General features: G+C 42.8%; 1 gene segment (V, D, J or C); it reads right to left on the bottom strand.

Annotated features, from left to right (window-relative positions):
• LOC123287400 (T cell receptor beta variable 10-3-like) lies at positions 1–21,630 on the bottom strand. The segment is given in 3 exon segments: positions 1–113; positions 21,258–21,476; positions 21,582–21,630. Coding segments are annotated over 3 exon segments (381 nt in total).
• Between the last annotated feature and the right edge of the window lie 1,138 nt (positions 21,631–22,768).

The raw sequence follows: 22,768 nt of genomic DNA, 5'->3' as shown, positions 1-22,768 counted from the left end.
TTAATCGTGCTTGCGCCCAGGGTTGAAGTACTTGATAGACCAAGACTCAGCTGCACCTTCTTCTTCTTCTCCTTCTTTCTCTTCCTCCTCCTCCTCCTCCACTCCACTGCTTCCTTAACAACAGGTCGGGTAAGGTAGGCTGAGCAGAACCCCGTAGTACAGAAGTCCCTCCCCCCCAGAGCTGCTCTGATGCTGCTCTGAGGCAGAGGCTCCTTCTTCAGTCTCCTCTGCACACAGCCCCCAACCATGCTGGGGTCACACAGACTCCAGCACAGCTAGTTTCTGTGAGGTAAAAAACACTGAAACTTAACAGTGAAAAGAATGCCAGTTACACATTTATGTACAAAGAGCTAAAGCTGCTTCATTAGTGTCACAGGAAAGTGATACCTACCAAAACTTCCAAACGGATCAGCAAACATTTCGTACTGTGTGACAGGCTGAATAATGACCCCCATTCTCCCACACAAATATATCCACGTCTTCATCTCTGGAACCTGGGAATGTTGCATTATTTGGCAAAAATACACTTTACAGATGTTATTAAGGACCTTGAGATGGGGAGATTATTCCATATTATCTAGGTGGGCCCTAATGCAATTACACATATTCTTATAAGAGTGAGGATGGATGATGGACAAATCATTCTGTCATTTTTTAGAGGGAAATTGACCGATGGATGTGAAAAAACCAATATGACCTCGGAGACAGAGGTTGAAGTGATGCAGCCATAAAGCAAGGAGTCCTGGTAGCTATGAGGGGCTGGAAGAGGCAAGGAATGGATTCTCCCCTCAGTGTTAATTAACCTTGATCACTTGTTTACTGTTTTCATTTCTCTGCTGTATTTATTAAAGGCAAACCTCAAAGTCCAGCCTACATTCAAGTGGAGGAGAATTAAGCTCCATTTCCTGAAGGGAAGAATATCAAAGAATGTGTAGACATGGGATAAAACCACTGCGTGAATTAACATTTTGGGGTGATACTTGGTGGCTCTGCAAGTATCCCATTTATTCATTCACTTCAAGTGGTTTTGCCTGCAGCATACGCTACAGTGGTTTTCTGATGGAGGTTTTTCTATTTCCCTCCATTCCTTCTGCATATATTATTTGGAATTTTTCAATAAGGGAGACTGGGGTCTTCTCTCCTCTTTATCCATTTAATCATTTCATTGTCAGCATGAATTTATTGATTTTCTTTTATTCTTTGAATTATTATCCAGTACTATTATTATTTATTGTGTTGCTCAAATTATTCCATCCTTGGTCAGTGGGAGCTCTTTCACATTGGTTCCTGTGTCCTTTTGATTTTTTTACCTTTTTTAAGCCCTTCTTGCTCTGTGCTTATCTCATACTTTCCATGCTCGAGTCCTAAAATCAGCTCTACAGGCTTTAATTATAGAATATATTTGGAAACTAAGACCAGGTATGCTAGTTGCTACTGAGGTGTCACTGCCTCTAGGTCCTTTCAGTGGACAGAGCTAGAAAATATATGTATGTACCCCGACCCATTATACACACACACGTGTATTTATGTCTGTATCTATTTAACTATATATTAAAATAAACTCTACTTCATAATAATTTCTCTAAAGGGATAATCTTGTATCCTGTAAGAAATTTTGAGCTTTGCTCAGGGAATCAATTAAATTACTTAGAAATAGTTTGATCTTCTGAGGTCTTGCTTTTAAGCTGTGCCAGATGGCCCAGATAACACTCAGCTTAAGGCTGATGTTACTTTAATACTGAGGCTAAAAATGTCTTAAAAGTCTGCTTATTGCCCATGAATTGTTTTCCATTCTGCCTGGAAGAAACAGCATTACTCCCAGCCCTCTGTGAGCTCTGGAGATCATTTCCTTTGGTCTTTGTGAGTGGTTCTCTCTCCAACCTCAGGTAGTTTCCTCACACACATGCAGATTAGAACTCAGCTGAAGAGTCATGGGAAACCCCGTGCAGATCTCCAGAATTCTCTGTGTGCAGCAATCTGCTCTCCAGTTCTCCACCCTATGAAACCCAGCTGCTTTCACCTCCTCGTGTTCCCAACTCTGACTCTGAACTCAGTGAGCTCACCAGGGTCTGCTGTATTCTCCCTCCTGGGCCACAGCCTGGAAATGCCCTCCAGGTGTTGAGGCAGGGTGGTCATAGGGCTCAGCTTGGTTGTGTCCCATCTCTCAGGGATCACTGTCTTTTGTCGCCTGATTTCTATTGTCTCAACAATTGATCGTTTCACATTCCTGTTAATCCATCTTGGCTGGAAGCAGAAATCCACTCCAGAGCCATATTGAATTTCTTAATGTTGGGGTCTCCAAGGGTTTCAATGGTTATAGACCTTTTGGTCAGTTTCAGAGTCCATGGTTTCCATTCTACAAAGGAGTGTAAAATTTCATTCCACACACATATGAGACAGAGTGGAATTTCAATTTCTGTTAACTTTTCCCTTTTACCTTTCACCTGAAGGTCTGACCAAACCTACAGTTTCCTCTCTGCATTTCTGAGTCTTTGGGTTGTAATACTTTCAGTCTATGAGGTCTGTGAACATTTTGAGGCTCCAGGATTAACACAGGAGATGTAACTAGAGTTGTTGTGTCATTTCTGCCGTATGGGCATTAAAACCTCAGCTTTCCCTGCAAGGCCTGTATCTGGTCTGAAACCTCATAGATCATTATAGCTTTAGTTTTCCTTTAATACTCTGCTTATAAGCTCTCTTTTTTCTTCTAACTGATGAATTTCTTTTTCTTTTTACAGTACCTATATATTGTGCTTTTAAAGAAAAATTTTGTAGGCGGGGGTGTTTCAAATTTAAAAAGAAAAGCAGACTGAGACCAGGGTAATCGTCCTCTTTCTGCTCTTCCTCTATTTTCTCTTTCTTCCCAAGTAACCAATGATACATTTTACTACTTTCTCCTTCCTTACATAAACACATAAAAGTGTATATGAACTTAAATAGGGACTTACATTGATTTAATTTTTCTTAAATAATCTTATATACTATGCACTATTCTGCAAACTCCTTCCCCTTAGACAGTTTATCTTGATCATCCTTAAGAAAGAATAAATAAATATACCTATTTGATTTTCTTTTAACTTCTTTGTGCATGTGAGGTGAAGCATAATAAACATAAATGAAATTAGATCATACATTCCAGGTACATACATTGTTTTAGTGCTTTTGTAGTCATCTAAATGTTAATAACTATGATTGATGAGTGAAACTAAGAACTCAATTAAAAAATTCTTTTAATAAAAGTAGCATTCAACTTCCTATGCTCAAATGGTCTTATAGACCTCAAGACACCTTCCATGGTTATAATAGTGCATGATAAGGGTAAGGAAGATTTTAGATTCTCCGTACCACTAAAGACGCAGAGAGTAGACGATGTTGTTGTTTTTTGTTTTTTTCACAGGTATAAAAATAATTATTATGGTCGAAGAAGAAAAGTAAAGTACAAAATATTAGGGTTCCTAATGGGGTTGAAGAATTGCTGCAGGTAGTGCTAGACATGGAAAGGGAGAAGGTTATGGGAGAGAATAAGATGTTTGAAAGAGTGTTTTTGGAGTTGGTTCAAATTGTTTGTAATTACAAGTCTAGACTGTGAGAGTGGGAGTATCTGAGATGGATTGGAGTAAATGATCACCGGAAGTGAGAAAGTGGAGAAACTGAGAAGCCAAATATCCAGATGTTGGAAACCATCAAAGAAGTTGAGAGTTTTAAGGTAAAAAAGACCAGAAATGGTTTAGAAGCAATAATGAAAGCAAAAGGGATACCAAAATCAATGAGGATGATTCACAGAAACCAGTAATACAACTAATTAATAACTATAAGAAAAACTAAATTCCCTAACACATCCATTTACATTGGGAAGTCAGGATCTGAGACTGACAAATCTAAGATTATGACAAGTAGCACTGTGGTTATAGGATGGTATTCATGTGATCTTGAATGTCCAGTGATACTTAAAACACAGAGCAATTTAGAGCCAGATGTGTCTGAAGCGCGGCTGATTGTATTAAAATCGTACGTGGATGTGGGATGGAGTGGAGTAGCTGTGCAAATTAAAACTGTGAAATTTGAAAATTATCACAATCAGAATTCATTGTAAGTAATGTCTCTGAATTCAGGGACAATCCAGAGGAGAGTTTGTGGTCAAGGATCCCACAAGGAAATGCCCTGAGAAGGCAGGGTGTATGGAACTGGTAGAACTAAATACCTTGGGAGACATCATTGTCGACTCTATGTATTTATGAATCAAGAGGCTGATAGTGGATCCACAGTTTTCTAGGACGGCTGACACAAGCATGCAGACAGCAGCAGCCAGTGATGGTAACATTGAAGAGGCAGACCTCCAGTTAGATAAAGGTTGGACAGAATTCAAATATTTCTGAAGACAAGAGTTCAAAAGCATCCAAAGAAAAACTCTCTGAGTCTACCAGGTTTCTATTCTTTTAGTCATTCGCATGCGTGTTGTGGATATGACAACGTGGAATGTTACATGTAGTTGAAATCACTGGTATTATTAAAAATGAATCTCTGGGAATATAAAGAGGTACGACCACTCCAGAAAATAAATTTGGCACTGTCTTTAAAAAATAAGAATACATTTACGTTGTAGCCCAACAATCTCACTCCTGGGCATAAATTTATCCCAGAGAAACGAGCACTTACATCCACACAGAGTTCTGTAAATGTTAATGTATAGCTGCTTTACTTGTAATTGTAAAAAAAGAAATAGAAACAACCAAAATGTCCTATAATAGGCGAATGGCTAAGGAAACTGTGGCACATCCATGTCATGGAATGCTACTCAGCAATAAAAGAAAAAAATGAGCTATTGATACATGTAACAACTTGGATGCATCTCAAGAGCCATATGCTGAGTAAAAAAAGTCAGTCTCAAAAGGTCACCTACTGTATGATTCCGTTAATTAACCCTTCTCAAAATGGCAACATTATAGATATAGAGGCTACATTGGTGGTTCACAGGAGTTAAGGAAGGGGTGTGTGTGTGTGTGTGTGTGTGTGTGTGTGTGTGTGTGATTACAAAGTGACGAGATTTTGTGGTGCTGCAATAGTTCTGTAACCTGACTGTGGTGGTGGTTATGCGAACCCACATTTGTGATAAAAATAACTTAGAACTGTTGGCACACTTGGTACACATGTCGATTTCCTCGTCTTGATATTTTAGTATAATTATGTAAGATGTAACCATTGGTGGAAACAGGATGAAGGGTACCCTGGACCCCTTTGTTCTACTTTGCAACGTCCTGTGAATCTCCTATTTTGAAATGAAAAGTTTAAAAAAACGGACCTTTGAAAATGTGAAAAAAAATGTTTTGTAACAATTAGGAAGACAATTATGGAAAGCTCATCATGAAAACGATTAGGATAAACTGGAGAGGGCTGGGGGGTTCTGAGGCTGTAACCATGGCCTGTTCAGCCACTCTGATAATCCTGTTGGTGAAGAGGGGACTTCCAACCATAACTCAAGACATTCCAGGTATATAACTGTCACTGTGCAATGCTGCACAGTTTTAAGCTTACTTCATCACTTGAAGCTCAGTGGGTGACATTCACCCTCAGTCTTGGACTCACTCACCCTCTGTGACAATTTGTGAGGAATTCCAAGAACCAGCTCCTGATTGCCTTCCTATAGAAAGTTTCCTAATGTGATCCCTCATTTTATTCTGTTCCCACCTTCCCTGGGGACAGTAAAAAACCAAACCCATGTCCTCATGCTGAGAGGGGAGGAGCCTGGAAAGACTGCTACAAGGGCTGGGGGCTGGAGCCAGAAGGGGAAGCCAGGGTTTCTGCACAGGGAGGGGGTGACTCTATAGTGCTGTGGCTAAGCTGCTGGCACAGAGGTACATGGCTGAGTCCCTGTGGTCTGTGCACTGGATCTTCAGAGTGGGGAACAACCTGTCAGGCATCTCAGCTGAGAATCGGTCCTTGGGCATCCCTGTCTCGTTGATAACAGCTCGACTGTGAAAGTAAATCAGTAACTCCAGTCCCTTCACTGAGGTCTGTCTGTATCAGAAAAGAGTGCCATGGCTAGAAATTGGCTAGAAACTGACTCAGAGTTACTGCTTGCCCCATCTCTGTCACCTTGTGCCTGAGTGTCTGAGTGACTCCAATATCTGTGGGCTCTGTGGAAGGGGACAGAGTTTTGGGACAGATAAATGGAATCATAACTGGGAATATCCAAAAATGCAGATTCTTCATTTCTGCAGGCTCACATACTCCCAGGAGACAAAAGGCTACACAGGAGAGGAGCCTGGTGGCCAGGGCCAGTGGGGCAGGAGGATCCTTCACTCCGATGAGGCCCTTGTGGGCAGGAGTGGAGGGGCAGGAGGTTTTAGTCCCTATTGTCTCCACAAGGTGGAGAGTGGCCTGGCAGTGACATTACTCTCAGTCACTGCTGAGAGGACCCCCTTCCAAAGGTGAATATTAATCTTCTGCAAAGATCTGCTGGAGTAGGTCAGAACTATTCCGGGATGTGGTTGGCTCATCAGAGACTCCAGCACCTTCATCTGTCTTCACTTCTCTCAGCCCCAGGGCTTCTACCATTCTGCCTTCTCTGCTTATCAGATATCAACCGTTTGCTAGCATTCCAGTTGGGTGTGCCATCAACACCTCAAATTCTGGACATCAATACGTTGCTTTTAAATCTCAAGATCTGTATTACTCCTCTCACTGGCAATCTCTATCACCCAGACACAAAATCAAAATAAGTCCTTGCTGAGTTAGGGCTTTGTCCCAGATCCCTTCTGGATTCATTTTGACTTGGCTACCGTGCTCATTACAAAGCCAGGGAAGAGATAGGATTGTGACGATTGTGTTCCCAGAGAGAGCCAGAGACCAATGTCCCTATGCTGGGTGATCCCCCAGCCCACAGCACAGTGCCCCTTGTATTTCTGCCTCTCTACCATGTAGGGGGTCACATTTTACTTCTCCGTGGTTAGTTTCAAAATTGGTGTAATCCTTCAGGCATGGCTGTCGATCGTGCAGTGATAAATAAGGACTTTAACTTTCCTCAAAGATCCTCAATAAAGCCTCTCCAATTAATTCTAATCTTCTTCTTATGCCTAGCAAAGCTCTAGAAGGTTCTTCAGTGATTAACACCTGACTCTTTCCCGATGCTAAGGCAACCAGTACTCAAAGATTAACTTTTTCTGTCAGTGGGGATGGACATCTGGAAAATGACCTGGTTCTGGGAGTATGGATAGTAATAAGGTTTTTATATAGAGAGAAGATGGAACACATCAGCTCCATGTCTTTGCTGTTGGCACAGAGATTCACTCCTCCAACTTTCCTAAGGGAGTCTGTTCATATGAGAGAGAGAAACATATGACGAGCTATTTAGAAGTTATGATCATGAAACTCTCTTAATAGTAGAGAATCAGCAGCACTCACTCCTGGTCCAGTGTTTGCCTGTTTCAGGACAGGAGGTGTGGCCTGTGGATGAAGAAGGCAGAGTTGGATACAGGATTTAGGAGGATCAATAACAGCAGAGACACATAGAAAGCACTCTGAATCAGGGCATAGCATTTCCAGAATGGGGGTTTCTTACTTGTGCACAGGATTCATCTCCTCTAGGATACAAAGCTCATGAAACAGAGAAGATGTGAGTATGTAGCAAGTTCAGAACAAGAGTGGGCTGGCTCCTTCCTCAGTGCTCTGATCTTTAGTGGAGAGAAAAATCAGACTCAAAGTCACTCCAGGCCCTGGTAATTTTTTCCAGTGAGGTTACTATATTTGTGCACTTCTCAAGGTTTAGGGTCCCTCTGACTTAGAACACAGTCAGGTCTTTCATCTCAGGGCCCTGCCTGAAAAGCCCCCCAACAGCAGTAGGATGGGACCAGCTTGGGTTTAGAGACAGCCTCATTCCACCAGCTTCTCTGAGGTCCCTGACACAGGAGCTGTTTTGCTTTCCTTCTATCAGCACACACAGTTCCACCCAACTAGCTCCTCTCCCTGCTCTACTGTGCAGGCTCCAAGGTACCCCACAGAGCAGAGACAGATGGCCTTGGAGGCTCATTTCCTAAATCCTTTCAGTAACTTAGCCAGAGAGCTGGCTCAGTGATCTACTTTAACTGACAGAACAACAAGGTATTCTTTTCTGTCTTCCACTAGGAAGGGGCTTCCATTATTACGCAGGCACAGAGATGTACCCTGCTCTGCCCTCCTGTCCCAGTGAATACCTAGAACATTATGAGGAGGGTCCTGCTCTGATAGAATATTGACCATGATCTGTCAATCTCCCTATGACCCACCAAACACACATCTCTTTGGATTAAGGAGACTTGGGTTGGAAGACGGAGGGGGATGAGAATCATGTGTGCTCTTTTACTTAGCCACTTGTGTGTTTTTCCCACAACACACACAAAAAGTTTAACCGGGACTGTATGGTGCTAGTCTTGTGCATGAGTGGACCCTTTGCACAGCAGCCATCACAGGCTAGCCCCAGATCCCATGCTTGCTATCAGTCCTAACTCACCTGCCTAAGAATAGAGGTCTTTGTGCCCTGATCCTCTTTCTCCAACACTTGTTCAGTGTTTGCAAATTACGTTCATGATTCAGCAACAAAGCCAGAGCTTCTCACTAAGCCCTACTGCCAGGTAGCTCTCTCAGCTCCTTCCAGAGCCACTGAGTGGCATAGGACCAGTGTCTCCTAATGGATAATGTGCAGTCACTAGAAACAAGCCCTGTGTCAAGGCCCAAAGTGAGCTATGCTCTGTTACATCCATACAGGGTCAATGGGAGAGTTAAAGTTGTTGATGTTTTAAGGGTTCAAAAATAACAACCCCTCTTTCTAAGAGTGAAAACACGAGAGAGAGAGAGAGAGATTGAAGTCAAATAAATTGAAATCCACATGGCAGCTTCAGTGCTGGTAAAGGTGGGACTGAAATGTGTGGTTAGGTGGGCTAGCTAGCATTCCCCTGAAATGAATGCGCAACCCCTGACTACCCTTTTCTCTAGCAGCCAGGCTTCCCTACTGAATAGAGTTGGCTCACTAATTTTACTAAAATTCTGATGCAGGGAACAGACAGCATCTTCCTTACAGGCAGCCAAATACAAAAACAGAAATGGGAGAGTCTGATCTGAGCATGCCCAGTTCCTTTTTCCAAAAATCACTAATCAGTGGCCAGTCTGGTGGCACGGTGGTTAAGTTCGTTGAGCTCCACTTTGGGATCCCAGGGCATGCAGGTTCGGATCCAGGGTGAGGACCTATACACTGCTCATCAAGCCATAGTGTGGTGGTGTCCCACATACAAAGTAGAGGAAGATTGGCATAGATATTAGCTCAGCAACAATTTTCCTCAAGAAAAAAGAGGAGGATTGGCTACAGATGTTAGCTCAGGACCAATCTTCCTTAGGAAAAAAAAAGTCACTAATCAGATAATTCAGTTTTCTGACCACAGAGAAGAGTGAGGAAAAGGAGAGGACCAGGAACATTGCTCAAGAGCACTCCCCACAAAGGAGAGTGGAAATAAGTGTTCCTGATCATAAGGGCTGGACCTAGGAGAGAGCAATCTAAGTCATCAATTTTTCTTCGTCAATTCTCCCTTTTTTCTCAAATCTGGAATGTTGCAGGTCTTAAGAAGTATTTATTTCCATTACTATTTATTTCTAGCTTTTTACTTCTATTTATCAAAAATGATATGTATCGAATCATTTTTTTCCCTCTACTATTACCTAATCTTTAAGAAATGTTTAGTGGAATTTTCAAATGTTTAAAATGCTTTTAAAATTCATCTTGTTCCTTCTTAAACACAGAGTCAGCAATAATGACTGGACTTGAATATCTTCTTTAATTTTATGTAAAATGGTACCATATTGGAATTATACTTTTAAAATTTGTTTTAAATATTTATCTATTTTATCCAAGTAGATTTAGTTTAATCACATGTTGGCTGGTATAAAATAATTGGATGAATTTCCAATAATTTATTTTTCTATTCTCTTACTGATATATTTTTAAATTGAATCCAATTTTTCTTTTACAAATCATGCTCCTATTGATATTCCAGTATATGTCGCTTTGTGAAATGTACTGGAAGGAAATTTATGAATAAGAGTGGAGTTCCTGAGTCATAAAATTTGCGTTGTCAATTTTGTTAGATACTACTAGATAACTTGGCAAAGATTTTGTAGCACTTTGCACTCTGACCAGCAATTTATGAAAATTACTGTTTCTCCTCATTCTAACCAACTCAATATTATCATGTTTCTGAATTTATCTATCATAAAGGATTGGAAATGGAATAGTTATTATCATTTGCCTTTTACTGATGTTAATGATTTTGAGCATCCTTTCACATGTTTATTGAACATTCAGCATTGCTCATCTACGAATTGCATATTTATACTCTCCACTGTTTTCCTTTTCTATTAATGTATTTTGGTTACAGTTTCGTTAGTTAGAGTAGACTTAAACTTCCCTAACAAACTTCAAAATGGTTGCTCAAACACAATGGAAGCTTATTTCTCATGGGAGAGTCTGGTCTTCAGTTGGCAGGGGACTCTCACATGTTGATTGGGGAGCATGAGAAGACCAGTCCCAGCACCAAGGGCTCCATGTGATGAGAAATACCAGTCACCTCTCCGGCTGTCATTACCCCTCATTGTTCTGGCTTTGCACCTCTCTTTTCCTCATACCTGAGAATTTTCCTGTTTTGAGATATCCTATGCATTGGAAGAATATTTTATAAATTACCATGGGAGTAATTGAAACTCTGCAAGACAAAGTTGTACACAACACAAAGCTAGGCATCACGCCCCTGCCCTCCCTCCAGTCCCACCTTTTTGAATTGCTGGTGAGAAGGACTTGCTCTCTTTCCTTTCCCAGCTTTCTCCCTGCTCATATGAATTCATATTTAAAAAGATATATGTGAAAGACATGTTTTTTGTTTATACCTAAGTGGAATCATTCTCTATGCATTATCTTGCAATTTCTAAAATTTGACAAAATATATAAACAGTCCTATAAGTCAGTAGATGTAAATCTATCTCTATTTATTGACCTTCTTTATTTATTCATATATATATATATATTTACATAATGAGATCACATCATATATTTTGTGCTGAATTGTTCTTGTATTGTTACAAAGTTCCTGATATTTAATAAAATGACATCAACAGACCAGTTCAGAGGAAATGGATTCTTATAGGTAAAAAGTATCCTACTTGCCTATACATTTACCTGTACACACCTGGAGGCCCAATGGAATGCTCTTCTATTAGTAGCAGAGAATTCCTGTCCATGATGAGGATGCGGCCTGATCACGGTAGGAATGCCGTCGGTTCCTTCACTAAAAGCACCTTTCTCATTCCTAGGTGGGCAGAGGCAACTGGATTTAACCAGTGTTGATATTATGGCCTTAAATCATGAACTCTGACTTAGACAGTGTGATAATTAAGAACATGGGAGTTTAAAAGCTGTTGGAGGGACCTGTCCAGTGGTGCAGTGGTTAAGTTCGGTGCATTCTGCTTCCATGGCCTAGGGTTCCCAGGTTCAGATCCTGGGAGTGGACCTACACCACTCATCAAGCCATGCTGTGGCAGCATCCCACATACAAAATAGAGAAAGAGGGGCACAGATGTTAGCTCAGGACCACTCTTCCTCAAACAAAAAGAGAAGGATTGGCAATAGGTGTTAGCTCAGGGCCAATCTTCCTCACCAAAGAAAACAAAAATAAAAAAACTGTTGGATACATGGACAGAGGTTCAGCAGGTAGAAGAATTGTAGGGGTAGTGGTCCCAGATTTAATGAGATGGAAAGAAGGGAGGAAGTGGTAGGGAGGTTAGGACAATGGGATGGAGATTTTGGAAAGAACTTATTTGCTGTTCATTACATGGTCTGTAATCATGGAAGTTCAGCTGAAAAGGATTGGAGGGGAAAAAAAATCATCAGAAGGGTGGAGGTCAAGAAACTGAGAAGCCAAATCAACATATAATTGTCTATGATGAAGCCACCAAGAACGATGACAAGATTACTCATGGAGAGAAGAAGTGAATGAGAAGGAGAGATCTGATGGTAAAGAAGCAAGTGCAACAATAAAGGGTAATATTCTAATGGCCGATGTGTAAAGAACTGGGTTTTAAAGCAGGAGAGGAAAATAATCTGGAAGCAGCAGGAAGAGCCAAGAGGACAAAGAATACACTGAAATCAGACATATGAGCACATTATATCTCTTGGTGAACATACAATAGAAATTGAATTTCATTCTTCACTGTTTCCCTCTTAAATATCAAGGCCCCTGAATGGCAAAAAGTAGGGCAACGACAAGTGGAATTCGCTTTAGGACAGAACTCCAGGAGACCTGAATTGCCTTGGGCACTCAAAATCCAGACATCTTTTAACCTGCTGCCAAAGATGCTCTCATGGGGACTGAAAAGGGACCAGTGCATAAAATAAGACCACTGAAGAGTGTAATTATGACCACTCAGAATGGATTGTAGGTGTTATATGGAAAAATATGGCATAAATCAGGAAAAATTATAGATCTGGGTGTTAAGGACAATGATCAGGGAGAAAGAGGGTGCGATTAGATGGGACAGATCTACACACTTTTAGATAGCCATCTGAGCTCACATAGACAGTGTGGCATCCCTGTTCATTGTTCCAGAGCAGGCAGCAGAGGAGTCTCCGTCAGCATCCTGTGAGCCCACACTAGCCTTCAGCTGCTCTGGCCTGTGCTGTCTGTTCTCAGTCAGGCCTGGGCTCTCCTAAGGCAGGGCAGAAACAAGAGACAGGCCAAGTTCGAGAAAGGGCAGCTGTATCTAACGTATTAAACTGTCTGATTTACCTACATTTGAGATACTCTTTGAGTGTAACGAAAAACTCCAAATAAATGTTAAGATGAAATTAACATTATAAAGGCATGTCCACAATCATAGTAAAGTGGATTCTGTTACAATCAGGAAAATTGTGGTGGGGACATTCTGTGAATAGCTAGAGTGAGAAGAGAAAGGAGAGAGCTGAGCAGCCATCATCAGGTCTCCCTCCATTCAGATGGGGATGGCAAATGCGGGAAGGCAGGAAATTCCCCAGTGAGTGTTATTAAGGTGGATCTTGCCTGTGTGGTGGGTTTCGAGCCTATAGACAATTTGTGAGGAATCCCTGAAACCCATTTCTTACAGCATTTCCTACACAGGATTCTCTGGGTTGATCCCTTATCATTTTCTGTCCTTGTCATACACCAAGACCACTCATTTGTCTTGGTGACAGAAGAGCAGGGAAGACTTGTAGTCAGGAAGACTGAGGATGGAGCGAGAAGGGGAAGCACTGGGAGGGGTGACTGCAGCACTGCGGCTAAGTGCTGGCACAGAGGTGCAGAAGTGAGTCCCTAGGTTCCATTTGATTCCAAATGATTCCATTTGGAAGCTCATATTTGCAGTGAAAGACTCCTCTGAATTTATTTATCCTTGAGCTCTATTGACTTCTCAAGGCCCATAGCATAGAATCGCCTACACTTCTCTATCCCCACCATGAAATAAGCAGGGGAATTCCTTATTCCTGAATATTTGCAAATAAAATACTCCAGAGTTTATTTAAATCTCTCCCCCTAGAAAAGCTCAATGTTCTTTATCGTTCACACCTGGCCTTTTCCCCAGAAAAGGGGCCTGATGCCACAAGCCCACTCTCTCTCAGGGTTGAGGTTAAACGGAGAGCTGAGAGAAGCCTCTGCTTCTTGGGTTGGTCAACTAAGTTATTTGTTAACCGAGAAGAAGGACCAGTTCAAGCTCATATTTTGTGGTTATACAGAGACGTATGGCTGAGTCCCCTGGACCTGAGGAACACATGCCAATTTTAAAGAGCGGGGAGATCGCAGGCTGGATTGTGTGGCCTGAGGCACCTGTTTCTCTTTGGGGTCTATCCTCTTGATTTCTGTTGGACCCAGAATGTGAAACTGTGGCTATTATTCTGTTTTCAAAAATATGATTGTTCCTTCCACATTACCAGGTACCCAGTGTGGTGGGCAAAATGATGGCTCCCCAAAGATGTCCACGTCTAATCCTGGAATCGTGGACATGTTATATTATGAAACAAGGGGGAATTAAGGTTCCAAATGGAATTAAGCTTGGTAATCAGCTGACCTTAACACAGAGAGAGTAGCCTGGATTTTCCAGGTGGGCCCAGTGTAATCACAGGTCCTAAAATGAGGAAGGAGGAGGAAGAGGAGGCAGAGTCAGAGGATACAGCATGGAAAAGACTCCACCGGTCACTCTTGGCTTTGAAGATGGGACAGGGCCATGAGCCAAGGAATCCTGGTGGCCTGTAGAAGCTGAAAAAGGCCAGTAAACACATTAGAGCCTCCAGAAGGAACACGGCCCTTGCTGATACCTTCATTTTAACCCAGTTAGATCCATTTTGGACTTCTGACCTTCGAAACTATAAGATAATAAATCTGTATGTTTTTAAGCCACAGAATGTGTGGTAATTTGTTAGCACAGCAATAGGGATCTAATAAATCACGGTATCCATGGGACCTCGGGTGAGAGAGGCAGTAGCTAGATACAAGGTCCAGGGAAGGACTGATGCACAATCTGTAGGAAGAACTTGAATCAGGCCAAGGGAAGCCCAGGCAGGAAACTTCTTATCTTTGCCTAGACCTCCTCTGCTTCCAAGGGACACAGGGGAGTCTGGAGTGAATGACAAAGTCAGAACTACACTGTGGCATCTTCCTGCTGAGAGAAAAATTTCCTGGGGAGAAATTCTGTTATCCTGGTTGACCCCAGTCCCTGCCTGATGAGTGGGTTGAGGTGGTGTCCCTGTTACTGTCAGCTCCCCGGGGCCAGGCTCCCTCTGATGTGGTCCAGGGAGGCACCAGCACTTCTCCTGCTCTACACGCCACAGCTCAACACAGCAGGGGGGGTGGCCTGGGTCAGACTCGCTAAGGCCCCTCTGACACTCAAACTGTTTCTCCGCTTTTCCCAGCCCAGAACGTGAAGCTTCCCCAGCCCAGCTTCTTGTGCCACCACATCTGAAGCAAAGTGGGAGCAATGCCCACTGCTAGCACACCTGCCATTCAGAACTTGATTCAGAGCAAAACCCATCTCCACAACGATAGAAGGAGAAGGGTTGGTCTCTGGTTGCTTCATTATCAGCCATCATTCAAGACATCTGCAACTCCCTAGATCTAAACCCAACCCCATGGTTTCCCCTAATCCTCTCCTTCCAGGGAGCTCTCTCAGTCTCTCCACGTGGACTCTAGATGGCAATGCAGTCACAGTGCCTCCTAGTGGCCAGTGGGCAGAAACAGTACAAATGTGCTCTCTTGCCAGGAGCTGAGGGAAATTGTGCTTTGTTTCGCTGAGTACAGGGGATATGGGTATTATGATTTGTTGGTGCTAGAGGGCCAATAAATAATATTGTCTTATTATGACCTAAAATGGAACCACCTGAGAGTTAGACATTGGAGTCAGACAGAGATGAAAATGTCAGTTTTAATATTAGTAAATAACAGAGCTCAGATGTGAACCCAAACGGGCTGGCTAACACTACACTGAGTGAGAATTTAACTCATTTACTCTCCCCTCCAAACTACAGGCTGACCCTGTATGGACAAGAAAGTCCTCCACTAATCTTAGTGAATGTTGAGAAAACACAGAAGAATCTCTTTCTTCTCTAGGTAGCCAGAAAGAAGGCAAGGAAATAAAGAGAAACTAAAGTAAGATGAAGAGATAAAATAGTTTATTTCCATTCTCATAGAGAAGTCTTGGCAAGGAACAGAAAGATTAGAACAGGAGGATTACTTTAGGGAAATCCCCAAAATGGGGACTGTGGCATAAAGTGTTGCCCCAGGAGACTGGGTTTAAATGGGAAATGATGGTCGCATGTCAATTATTCTCCTCAATGCCAACCACTCCTCCTTGGGTAGACTCATAAAAAAACCAGCACAGATGTGTCACAATGTGTCACGACAGCAATTAAAAGAATTCCAAGTCCACATTGTACTGTCTGACCCAGTCTCAGTATTCACTCCCTATTTATTTTCCATCTTGCCACATGGCCCAATGGAACATTCAAGGTTATGGAATAAAAGTAAAAAAGAACATAAAATGACAAAAACAAATAGATGTTTCAATTTGATTATAAATATCCTTTAGGTTTTTAAAAAATTATTCGTTTGAAATTACAGTGTAACATCTCTATGCCATTTAAATTAAATACCCAATAAATCACAGACTAACAATCTAACATTAGTTTTTATTTAAAATTCCAAATAAAATGCTTTTAACCTTAATCCTGGTAATTACAGATGCAAGCACCCACATCAGCCTTTCTGCTTTTATCTGACTAGTTGGGTAAAATAACAACATCAGACACTTATACTAATTAATGTCCTGAATTGTAATGAGGGATGCTAGGCTGGGATCCTGGGGAGGGGGAGCCCCCAGGGAGGGGAGATCAGCAGTCCCTTTGCCTTTGGGGGCATCTGCCTGCCCTGACTCAGCCCCCACGAGCTGACTCACAGGCCAGGGGGACTAAAGTCACAGCAAATGTGGAGCACTGATGAACTCATTGTACAGAAGAGCTGGAGGGAGAGCTGTTCTCTAAGGGACACAGGACAGCTCATGCCTGGAATTCTGATTCAGGTGGCCCCAGACTGTTGATACCCTCATGCACATGGCAGAAGCAAAATAAAATTCTCTCTGGAGGAAGGTCCGTGTCCATCCTAGACAAAAATTATTTCTACAAATCTGGTGTCTGACACAAAGTCAAAGATAATCGGATTCATAAGGAAAAATGCAAACACCATGATTGAGAAGCACAGAGAAAGCAAATCAACAAAAATAGCCACATAGAGATTTCAGATGTGAAAATGATCAGACAGACTGAAACAGCTATGTTCATATATTTAAAGAGAAAAAGGATAATCTTGGAAGATGTTATTAGAGAATTAATAACTATAAAATGTGACCTAGCAGGTTGGAGAAAGAACCAAATAAAAATTCTGGCAAGGAGATGGGGGGCAGCTGTGTTCATCGCTGACTGAGGTTTTGTCAGACAAGTGAATTGGGTGGAGGTAGGGGCAGAGGAGTTGAGGGGACAGACAATGAGTGAGTGGACATATGATTTGCAGTCTCAGTTGGATCAGGAGGGAAATGAAGCTCGCAGGGCTGGGGGGCAGTGACAGTGCCTTCAGGGGAATCTCAGTGAGCTGCTTTCTAAATAGTTCCCACCAATGCTTCAGAATGGCTTCTAGTGTCATCTCAGAGAATCCAGACAGAAGGTAGAGTAGAGGATATGGACCTCATCACAAAGGGTGTGTTATCAGAGGGGCATGTGGATCAGGAGCAATTGGTTGTTCCAGAAGATCTTACTAAGAAATATTTGAATGCACTAAGGAACTATTTTAAGGCACTAAGGCAGACAGCGGGAAATGTCCTCAAGAGCCTCTGCACTGGCTGGCTCAGCCTAGAGATGGTATTGAGCTGCACTAGCTATGCTGGAAAGTTAGACCTCTCTGGAGAAGGTAGAATTAGTTTTGAGCTAATATTTGGGACTGGTTGCAAGGATATCCATCTGTGTGTATACCTTTGAAGCCGGAAAAGGGCTGAATAAAATAGCTGAAATTATCATAATCATCATCAACATTATTTTTATTAATTCATTTCTATGAAAACAGGAAAAAAATGTTTTCCAAACACAAACTATGTGTTGAGACTTTGATGCAGGAAACTTCCTGAGGGAGAGCAGAGAAGAAGCTTGAGAGTGAAGGATATCAATTCAAATTGTTTAGATGGTGATACAACCACAGAGGGAGAGCCCGCTGTTCACTACTCTCATATCATCACTATCTGTATTATTAAAGTTTATTGAACATGTTTCATTATGGCATATTTTTACGGGCGAACAACCATCACTAGCTCCTGAGGGCTGAGTCTGTGATCAGTCACTTTGCGTTTTGCATCTTTGAGTTGTCACCAAGAAGTGCTTCAAATCCCCAAGACAAAATTATTTTCAAACAACATTTTCAGCCCTGGTGTTTCAAGAAATATTCATGTCCTCCCTTTATGTGGATCACAGCATATCTCTGCAAACCCACTCTTTCCCTTGATCCTGAAGAATGAGGGAAGGCCTCTGTTTAGAGCTGCTGTGAGCCGAATAGAGAGAGGAGCATGATGCCATGATGTTTTGGGCACAGGAAGGAAGCGACTCTGCAAGGCTGTGGCTATGCTGCTGGCACAGAAATACACAGCCGAGTCCCCAGCTCTCCAGGCTGGATCTGCAGAGCAGAGTCTCCTCCTTCAGGCCTCTCTGCAGAAAATCGACTCTTAGGCAACTGTCAATGCAAATAGTTTATAACCAATCTATAAATCAAAAAGGGGCTGAGTTTATTATGTGCCAGATCTGAGGACTAGCCTAGCCTGGGCCCGTCCTTCCCAAAGGAAGGAAGGGCACTAAAGAAGGGGGGGTGTACAAAGTAGTTATATACTGTCTTGGAACAAAGAGCATTCATCACATATGATGTGAATGTCCCCTTTACAACAGTCACGAGATTGCCTAGCCAGCCAGCACAGCACAGCTATTCACACAGTGTGCTATTCACACAGTAGGTAGCAGGTCTGTTGTCTCCATAGACACAGCAGGGTAGCAGATCTGTTTTCTTGAGCTGAGTGGTCACAGGGTGAGCACAGTAATCAATCTCTAGTCTGGGGAGAGATGCTTATTTTTAAGGAAAGGCCAATGTGGGGGAAGTTGCATCTTTATCTTAAGGCCATTTGTTCTTGTCTTTGGGACATAGCAAATGCTTAAAGCAGACATACAATGCATGCTCAATGGCCACATCAGACCCTTTTGGACAAAACAAGGTCAGGCCGAATTAGATTTACACAAAATGGCTTCCTCATATGCTCCAATATCCTATCGCTTGCCGTTTGTTTATCACAACTGTGAATCATCTACTACGGCCTCATCCTCAAAGCTAATCAGAAGCTCTAGGCCTTGGACCAAGGTCTGCCTGTACCAGTAAAGGGCACTGGCACCATAGTCAGAAATAGGATCACATCGCAAAGCCCCAGCCTGTCTTTTTTCTGTGATCCTGTGTCTGGAGGATTGGGTGACAACACCTTCTGTGAGTTCCATGTGGTAAAAAGACAGAATTTGAAAATGGAAAAAAGGAAATGATTGGAATAATCACTGGAAAGATAAAATGCAGAGATCTTGGTGTCATTAGGACTCACCTGCCCTCGAGAAACAGAGGGTCTCTTGTTTATCCTGTGCAGAGAAGAGCTTACACAGCAGGCCAGAGACCGTCGTGCTTAGAGAACCCTGCCAGCAAGACTGGCCTTCTGCTGGGATGGGGGAATTTGGTGGTAACCAGCTGCCTCGACTGATAGAAACTTCTCCTAAGGGAGAAAGGTGCCTCATTGTGCCTAGACTGTTGGTGCAAACATCACAGTTTGTGCTGAACCCCAGATTTCCTTCCAGGGGCTAGATTTTTAGTAGGTGATAGGCAGTGGGTGTCTGTGTGATCAAGTCTCGATAAAACATAGGCACTGAGACCCTAATGGCTCTGTTGGCAGAAACATTGCACACATGTTGCTACATTTCTGTCGCTCAGGAAAGTGTGAGCTCCCTGTGAACCCTCCTAGAAGGAAAAGAGCATGAGGAGGCCTGCATTTGGATTCCATCAGACCACCTGTGTCTTTTTCCCTTATGATCTGCCACTGAGTATTTACTGTGTCACCCCAGAAAGCCCCTGCCTCCACAGAAGTCACAGAGGTCCTGCCAGCATGGGGGCCTTCCAGCAGTGGGCAATATGACCCTCAGTGCTGAAGTCCAACCCCAAGCCAACTCAGCCTGACCGGAGGTCACCCCAACAGACTAAGCTTGCTGCTTCTCTCTTCTTCAACTCTCTGTTTTTGCTTACAGAAAGGAAAATGCATCTTTAGTTGAGGTACCTGAAGATTCCCTTGATAATCTCTTGTCACTAATAAATCTTAGCCATGACTATAACTATATGCCATATCCCATGAGTCCTTCTCGAGAATCTCCAAACATGCGAGTACAGTGGGGACCCACAATACCGTGTCACAGGGTAGTTTTAAGGGCAAGGCTTGCAACTGGCTTGCATAATTTTTACTGACATCCCATTGTCAGAACCTAGTCGTAGGTTCCCAACCCTCCAACTAAAGGTGAAACTGGGAATCCCAGAGGAGCCATACGGGTTGGGTGGAGCAGGAATGGTCTCTGTCACACTGATTCTTTACCATTTGTCTGCATTCATCCCATCTTTTCCAAGTCCATGACTTATGTTTCATTTTTTATGGTATGTATTGATGTACAAGAGTTTAACTTAACACAACTGAAATTTTAAATATTTTTTTCTTTGTGGTTTGTGTTCTTTTGTGTCTCCACTAAGAAAAAACAAATCCTTCCTCAAATGAATGCCTAAAAATATTTTTCTTAAATTCTTTTAGCAAAACTTAAGCTGTGCTTTTCACAATTAAGAATAAGTATGTCTGAAATATATTTTAATGCAAGAATAAAGTAGAGATCTAGAAATAAGAGGGAGGGAACTATGTCCACTGCAGAAGAAATAGCCTATGAAACAGACCCCTAGGGTGGGAAAGAATATGGCACATATGAGGAACTAACTAAATGTAGATGAGTGTGGCTGGAGCAGAGAGAGCCAGGGGAACTTGTGCAAGATGGTGGTGAAGAGATAGGTGGAGGGCAAACATTATAGGACCTTGTAGGGCTATTGCCTCAGAGGAGAAAGGCTGCCAGGAGCAGAGACCACATGAGTGAAGGATCATGACCACAAGCTGAGGGTGGTAGAGGGTGAGGAAGGAGTGGATGAGGAAGTCACTGAAGCCCATAGAGGAGGGAAGAATGTGGAGGTCTTAGATTATCAAGGGAATCTTCATGTACCTCAACTAAAGATGCATTTTCCTTTCTGTAAGCAAAAACAGAGACCTACAGAAGAGAGAACCAGCAAGCAAAGGATGTTGGGGTGACCTCTGGTCATGCTGACTGTGGCTTAGGGTTAGACTTCAGTGCTGAGGGTGATATTGCCCACTGCTGGAAGGCTCCAATGCTGACTAAAGCTCTGTGACTCCTGTGGAGACAGGGGCTTCCTGGGATTTGGGTCAGCCCTCATGAGTGCAGGGCACCCTCAGTCTTTCTTACTACACTTTCTGTACAGAGAGGAGGTGGCCATGCAATGCTGTGGAGTAACTGCTGGCACAGAAGTACACAGATGTCTGAGAGGGAGTAGCGGACTCCAGTGTGAGGGGGAAGTTCTCTGTACTTGATCTGGAGACGCTGTACCCATCAGGGACTTCTCCTTTGTCAGTGCTGCCAATACCATTTGAATAATGGATCAGCCTCAGCCCATGTCCCCGGTCTTGTCGATACCAGTACATGTAGTCATGGTTCTGAGTCTGGTGACACGTTAGAGTCACCATCTTCCCTGTGCCTGTGATCTTGTGTGGGCTCTGAGTGATGCCGGCACCAGCATCCACCTGTCCTGTAATAGAGAGGGACAGAGCATGATGTTGTCATCCCAAGAGGAAGGCTTGCACTGAGGTCTTGGGAATTCAGAGAAGGAAGCCCACCTGTGACCAGTACTCACCTGTCCACAGGAAACAAAGAGCCACACAGCAGAAGAGCCTGGTGTACATTTCAGACTCAGGGCAGAATTGTGTGTCTTTCAGCTCTGTTTTGTTGAAACAGAACTTGGGCTCTCAGTGACTCAATGATGGCAACATCCCTAACAAACACCTGGGCTGCAGAGCTAACCTGCCACGCCCCTTGCCCACAGACACAGATCAATTATTTACATAAATACACAATTGAATGTGTAATGGAATGGAATAACTTGTAAGTCTGTCTCTTGAAGAAATCGTATATGTGCTTTTCCTGTGACCTTTAGTAAGGAAAGTTGTTCCTCTATACATATTTCATTCCCATAACAATACAGTTCCTTATTTGTATACTGTTATAATTTTTCATACTATTTCTGTTGACTAAGAAACATTCTCATGGCAGTCCTGGTACTTTTGTGACTTCTCTGCTCAAAATTTGCCTCCAAATGCCTTTTACTAGTTTTTCTCTTTGCCTAGCTCTGGATGTCAGCCTACAGTGATCTCCTTATTTAAAACAATCATTTGATGTCTCAAAAGTTTTCAGTCTCAAGATCAAGGTTCTTGAAATCTGAAGAATTGTTTACATCGTCTCACAATTCACTGACTGATGGAAGCCCTGCCATCTGTGCTCAGGACTCTGTTCTCATGGGCCAGATTCCTCCCTTGTTTCAGGTGAGGCCACTGAGGACTGGACCGCTTTAGCCCCATTACTGTGCTTTCTGTAAAAACAGAGGAGGCTTGTTAGCAATGTGGATGAAATATTCTCCTAAAGCAACACCTGTCAGATGCCTCCAGGATCACTGGGAAACGTTCTGTCTCCATTCACAAGGTCTCACACCCACCAAATGGGAGAACTCTACCTGAACCATAAATTTGCCACAGTGCAAAGCTCACAGCTAGTCAGTCCCAGTGCACACTGCTGTTTCATCTGTAGGTCATATTTCAGTGCGAGGCTTCCCTATTTCTGGGACTGCACATCTTGATGTAATCTTCCTGGGTAATTCCTGCAATCATACAACAATGAGAAAGGACATGAAATCAGAAACAAGGAGGGGCTGATGTAGCTCTATGTGGAAAGGCTTGGGTTTGGGTCCTGCCACACCCGGAAAGGGCTTTCACATCTATGCCAAGGACTCAATTGGTTCCAGAAGACCAAGAGCCACACAGCAAAGGG

Source organism: Equus asinus, chromosome 1 (genome assembly GCF_041296235.1).
Source record: "Equus asinus isolate D_3611 breed Donkey chromosome 1, EquAss-T2T_v2, whole genome shotgun sequence".
NCBI classification, from domain to species: domain Eukaryota; kingdom Metazoa; phylum Chordata; class Mammalia; order Perissodactyla; family Equidae; genus Equus; species Equus asinus.
Note: the sequence above shows the minus strand (reverse complement) of the source record. Positions and strands in the feature narration are given on the sequence as shown.